General features: G+C 51.5%; 1 protein-coding gene across 1 annotated transcript in view; it reads right to left on the reverse strand.

Moving 5' to 3' along the window:
* ATP13A5 (ATPase 13A5) overlaps nt 1-5,600 on the reverse strand; it is a 42,976-nt gene extending 37,376 nt beyond the window's left edge. The window contains exons 1-2 of the mRNA XM_009908748.2: nt 5,538-5,600; nt 154-327 (exon numbers count right to left, since the gene is read on the reverse strand). Of these exons, the coding sequence (XP_009907050.2) occupies nt 154-327; nt 5,538-5,600 (237 nt within the window). The remainder of the gene's footprint in view (nt 1-153; nt 328-5,537) is intronic.
* Between the last annotated feature and the right edge of the window lie 914 nt (nt 5,601-6,514).

Raw genomic sequence — 6,514 nt, forward strand, 5'->3', positions numbered from 1 at the left:
AACGACCCCAGGGAGTCTTTTCCAACCTGAGTGATTCTGTGCTTCCATGAGCAGTGCTATTAACCTGCTACATCACACAAAGGCAGGCAGGCTGCCCTACCTGTGATGGCAATGGGCTCTGCAAGCAGCCAGAAACCAGGAGGGTTCACCTACTGTTGTTCTGAGCAGAACAATGTCAGCTTCTTCCAAGCTGCAGCGGGTGCAGTTTGCCCACACATCCCACTCTGGCTTCCAGTAAAAGAGCAGCAGCAGAGCCCCACAGGACAAGATGTAGCCAGCGATGCACAAGGCCTTTCGGCAGCCTTGGGATTTGTAGCCAAATATCTCCTGTACAGCAAAGAGAAAGCATTCTTTGTTAACAGGGCTGACCTGGGCACTCAATCATCAGGAAGCCAAGGCTCACTGAAAAGAGAGGCTGGTGACTGAAGCCCTCCCTCATAGCTCAAGGTCAGGTTTGGAAATGAGAGTTTGCTGATTGATGCAACATAGTTATGAGGACAGCAGAGCTACTAAAAAGAGGCTGCTGCTGGCAGAGAAGCTTCCTCACATCAGCTCTCCCAGGATTAATGAAGAATTAACTCCAATCTGGAGCTTTTACCATCAAGACTGCAGCTGAGCTGTCAGGGTAACAGTTCTCTCCCTGCGGTGCTAGCACCAAACAGCCCTGCCTGCCACCGAGGAGGATGCCTCTGTGTGAACTTAGTGCTGCCTGCTGAAATGTACTTTGCAGCAGAGGCACAGAATCTGCCTCAGGGAAAGAAAACTGCCAGACCCCAAGTAATGCCTTTCAGGTACCAGGTACCATAGCTACTGATCTGCTACCCTCCACCACAGACACCTTACCCTGAAAATAAATATGACAGGGCTCCTTTTGCTCTGTAAAGTCTCTTCCTCCAAATCATTCCCCAGGTCATCTCTCATCTTCCCTGCTTGCCCTTTCATTTTGATGTCACAGTAAGCCATCTATTCACTGATGCTCCATTGTGTGTGGAAGAGATTGGCAAGTCCATAGCTTTAGTTTTTCCCCTTGAAAAGAACTTTGGAAACATGTTTTTTTACCCTTTAGTTTGTTTTAAAGCTGCCCATGGAGCTAACAATAACTTTAATGCCTGCAGCATAACCAGATCCTTGTCCACATACTGAGTGCTTTCCTGGCCCTCTCTGCGCCCTGCAGGGCATGAGGGAAGGGTGAGCTGCTCCATCCGCAGCTGGTGTCTCACAACACCCACAGATGCCACTCTTTGGATTTATTACACACATCCAGCCTGGCCACAGCTCTCACAGCTGTGAGGCAGCAGCTTCGGTAGCTGCCACCCTGCCCTGCAGCTCTGCATCCACCTACGCAGCAGCCATGCGAGCATCTCTTGCTGTCTCCTCAGGGGCACCCAGGCAGGAAGCCAGACAGCCCCTGCAAGGGAGGTTGTTTTGTGCCACCCATGTTGTGGGAAATTGCAGAAAAGTTACTTGGAAAAAGAAGTTTGTTTTGAGGATGAAATGAAAACAGTATCACAGTCTCACAGTATCACCAAGGTTGGAAGAGACCTCGAGGATCATCGAGTCCAACCTGACACCACAAACCCCATGACTAGACCATGGCACCAAGTGCCACATCCAATCCCCTCCTCAACACCTCCAGGGATGGGGACTCCACCACCTCCCTGGGCAGCACATTCCAGTGGCTAACAAACAACTCTCTCTGGGAAGAACTTTCTCCTCACCTCCAGCCTAAACCTCCCCTGGCACAGCTTGAGACTGTGTCTTCTTGTTCTGGTGCTGGTTGCCTGGGAGAAGAGACCAACCCCCTCCTGGCTCCAACCTCCCTTCAGGTAGCTGCAGACTGCAAGAAGGTCTCCCCTGAGCCTCCTCTTCTCCAGGCTAAGCAACCCCAGCTCCCTCAGCCTCTCCTCACAGGGCTGTGCTCAAGGCCTCTCCCCAGCCTCGTTGCCCTTCTCTGGACACGTTCAAGTGTCTCAATGTCCTTCCTAAACTGAGGGGCCCAGAACTAGAAAGAGAGATTCTTTGGGTTGGTTGGTTGCATTTGCTGCTGAAACAAACACACCCACAAAACCCCCAAACAACCAAAACAACTACAACAAATGAACCTATACCAAGACCCAAGCAATCCCACCCCAAGCCAAACAGCAGCTGTCCATTCCTGCTGCAGCAATTCACTTGTCTCTGCATACAGAGCACTTCACAGCCACCTCTCAGCTCTCTTTCCCACCCCAGAAAGCTCAAACCCAGACAGCCCCTACAAAGGAGGTTGCTTTGTGCCACCCACGTTATGGGAAATGGCATAAAAGCTATTGGGGAAAAGAAGTTTGTTTGGAGAATGAAGTGGCAACCCAGACAGAGAGATTATTTGGGTTGGTTGGTTGCATTTGCTGCTGAAAAAAAAACCCAAATAAACACACACATATGCAAAAACCCCAAACAAAACAATGACAACAAACTGATACCAAACCCCAAGCAATCCCACCCCAAGCCAAACAGCAGCTGTCCATTCCTGCTGCAGCGATTCACTTGTCTCTGCATACAGAGCACTTCCCAGCCACCTCTCAGCTCTCTTCCCCACCCCAAAAAAGCTCAGCTCTAGGCAACTGTCCAGGTCTCTCCCTAGGGCTGATGGCAAGGGCAGGAGAGCACCTGTGCTCAGGAGCAAGCAGAGGAAGAGGGTTAGAAGAGTGGACAGTGAGGTGGAATGGGGAGGTTTAGGCTGGAGGTGAGGAGAAAGTTCTTCACCGAGCGAGTCGTTCGGCATTGGGATGTGCTGCCCAGGGAGGTGGTGGAGTCACCGTCCCTGGAGGTGTTCAAGAGGGGATTGGATGTGGCACTTGGTGCCATGGTCTAGTCAGGAGGTGCCCTGCCTATGCCTGGCCCATTGCCCTGGCACTAGCTCAGATGCTGCCAGCCACCCAACGCTTGTGGGTGCTGCAGGACAGGCCTGTGCAAGAAGCTGCAGGAGCAATCCTGTACCTAACCCATACCACATACCAACACTTACCATACCCATACCAATAATTACCCACCAAGCAGCAGGTGCATGGGGCACCTACCCCTGAGGACGTGCCTTACATGGTCTCAAGTGACGCTGCAGAGGTAGTAAGTGAAATGTTCTGGTGTGTCTACTTGTGGCTACATTGAATGCTCTCCCAGAATAGCTTAGGAGAGCAATTAACTTGATTTATCTGTACTCTGATCATAATCAACATAAACTAAGCTGAAATCAATGCAGCTCAACTGGAATAAAGTTCGTCGTGTAGCCCTTACATCAGGTCAGCAAAACTCAGCTCAAACCAGTTTGTGTAGCTCTCAGCTGTACAGCCCTGCTGTACACCAAACCACAGAACCTGAAATCCACCATTACCAAGGGTGGGAAGACAAACCACAGTGCCCACAACTGAAGGCATTCAAGGAGAGTTTCATTTGCTTCTCTTTTCATGGAAGGATTTTTACAATTGCATTTAAAATACAGTCCTGGAAGGCAAGAAGCCTCTTAGGAATGGCAGGAGGTGTGTGGGACCACAACTCATCTGTCATCCCACAGGAACTGGAAGGGGTCAAATGTGCAGCCAAAAGTGGAGGAAGGCTGGACAAGAGATGTGGCATTTGGGCTGGAGGAGTGCAAGGCTGAGAGTTACCCAGAGAGAGCATTTAGGGATTGCCAGCACAAGCTGAACAGGGCCTGCTGCCAGCAAGTGGGGCTCCAGTGCACACCAGCTCGAGGCTGGGGAGAGGCCTTGAGCACAGCCCTACGAGGAGAGGCTGAGGGAGCTGGGGTTGCTTAGCCTGGAGAAGAAGAGGCTCAGGGGAGACCTTCTTGCTGTCTACAACTCCCTGAAGGGAGGTTGTAGCCACGTGGGGGTTGGTCTCTTCTCCCAGGCAACCAGCACCAGAACAAGAGGACACAGTCTCAAGCTGTGCCAGGGGAAGTTTAGGCTGGAGGTAAGGAGAAAGTTTTGCCCAGAGAGAGCTGCTGGCCATTGGAGCGGGCTGCCCAGGGAGGTGGTGGAGTCCCCATCCCTGGAGGTGTTCAAGAGGGGATTGGATGTGGCACTAGGTGCCATGGTTTAGCAGTCATGAGGTGCTGGGTGACAGGTTGGACTTGATGACCTTTGAGGTCTCTTCCAACCTTATTGATTCTAGGATTCTATTCATCAGGGAGTTGGCATCCTCTGTGCTTCTTATGCAAGTAGCAGCAGGCATTGAGGGCCATATCCACAGGCCAGCTGCAGAACACTGTAGCAAACAGGATGACACAGATGATCCCTAGCTGACTTCATCTGTCTCCCACAACAGCTTTTTCATTTCTGTGCTGGATCCAGGCTGCTGCAACTGGCCCAAGCTCACAGCAGCAGCAGTCAAATCCCAGCAGGAATTTACTGAAGGCAACCACGAAAGCTGAACCTCCACTGCTATTAGTAGCCCTGCTAACAATCCTAAAACAGAGGTGCAGGTGTGCTCTGCAGGGCAGGATCTCTCTCACCTGTGCATGCCTTGAGCATCCCCATGACATGCAATTTCCCAGGCCAGGCTGGTCAAACAGTGACACTGGAGACACAGGGAAGAACCTGTTAGCAGCTGCTTCTTGCAGAGGAGAGAGATTCCTGTTCTGGGGGAGTGTGCTGCTGCGCTCCCAGTGCATGGAACACATGCAAGCCTCTAGCAAATACAGGAGTGACAGGACTCTATTTTAGGCTTGTGCAGAGGCATCTACTCCTATGCCCACTCTGTGCTCTGATTGTGTTCCAGTTGGTCCTTGCACAAAATGCTGGAGTAGAAAGTCTGCCTCTCCCCCTCACCAGACTCTGTGCAAACAGCCCATGTTAGCAGGTAGAGGAAGGGTTTCCAGCTCACTGTGTTTGCAAAGCACTCAGCACAGCCCTTCCAGGCTGCTGCACATAATCAATAATAAATCACAATCAAAGACAGAAAGTAGATCCAATTAACATTGATATAAAGCCCTTGTGAGGACAAAGCAGCTCTGAAAGGCTGCTGTGAAAGACTGAGAAACAAGGGGCTCCTGCCATGAGCACTGTGCTAGACTTGGGTCATCTGCCCAGTCTTCCTAGACCTGGTCAGCAGCTAAGACCTTTACTTTTCAGGAGAAGTGACCTAACCACTACTTCAAGACAGTTGTCCAAGGTAAAACTTCTTTCCCTCTCACTTGCTTTTTGATACACAATGACACAGCAAGGGGAAGTGAGCTCATTAGCAGAGATCTTCACAAGTAGGATGGAAAAGACAACAGAACAGAGAGTGAGAAAAGGGACACTGCTTCCTGGCCAGGTAACTTCTGGTGGGCAGAGGTTCCATGCCTCTGGGCTGAAGTGGTTTGTTGCTCACTTATCCCTGACTTGGAAAAATCAGTCTTACAGTCAGCAAGGACCGGTCCAGGGTTTTGCCTTCATCAAGGCTGTGTTGAAGAGACAGTGCCCAAATACGGAGTGGAGGTGAAGAAGCAGCAGAGGCACACCCAAGATGTGAAAAGAGGTGCAGAAGGAAACCAAACCCCAGTGTGGTCCCCCAGTCCTTACCAGCTCGTTGTCTTCCCCCTTGTTGAGCAGCCCACAATGATCTCCCCAAAGTTTTTCCTCCATCGGACCACGCTGGTTCCAGTCCTGGATGTCCTTGGAGGCTGGGGTCAAGCAATGTGGAATGCAGTTAGTGGCTTGATCTCAGGCCAGTCTTAAAGTCAGTTCTCACCATGGTCCTGTCTGCTGCCTTGGAAAGCCTCACAGTGCACAGGCTTCTTATTAGGCTCCTAGGAGAGGGAAACAAATCCACCCTGACGTGTAAAGCCCTTAAATGCCTGCCTTATGTAAGAGGTGCACTTCTCTGCCTCCTTGGCTTTGCTGTGCTTGCCTGGGTGGGACTGGCTGCAGCAGAGCTCTGGTGGCCAAGGTAGGGAGGGCACCTGCAGCCCTGTGCTGGGGAGACAGCTCTGCACAGGGCTCAGAGGGAAATCAAGGCACAAGGCAAGGACAAGGGTGGAAAAATGCCACAGCCCTGTGTAGAGCTGACCCCAGAGCAACCACCCTAGCACTGGGAAGCACCTCCAGCGTGTCAGAGAGAAGCACCTGCTCTGGGGAGGTCAGTGCCTGGGTCTGATCTTCATTTCAGCACAGTGGAGGTACATGCTGAGGCAGTGATTTTCAGGTGTGGATCCAGTTAGAAGTGCCCCACTAGCTCCAGACATTGTCTCAAACACAAGCTTTAAGTCAAATGACAAGATACAAGGAAGAGGGAAAGGGGCTGGATGACTCCTTTGGAGAAGCCCAGATGGGCAGCAAAGGACTCCTGAACAACAGGCAGTGTGAACCCCTACATGGCAGGGCAAGATGGGGGTTCCCACTCGTCCCCCAGGCTGGGACAGCAGTGGCAAGCAGGCTGCTGAGCCCCTGTGTGCATTTTCCAGTCTGCCTTGTCCCAGCTCTCAGTGTTGTCAGAGACGTTGCCCAGGCATTAAGTTGAAATTGCTCTGTCTCTCCTCATTCCTCTTCTGCCACAAAGC

This window comes from Dryobates pubescens, chromosome 32, assembly GCF_014839835.1.
Source record: "Dryobates pubescens isolate bDryPub1 chromosome 32, bDryPub1.pri, whole genome shotgun sequence".
In the NCBI taxonomy this organism is placed as follows: domain Eukaryota; kingdom Metazoa; phylum Chordata; class Aves; order Piciformes; family Picidae; genus Dryobates; species Dryobates pubescens.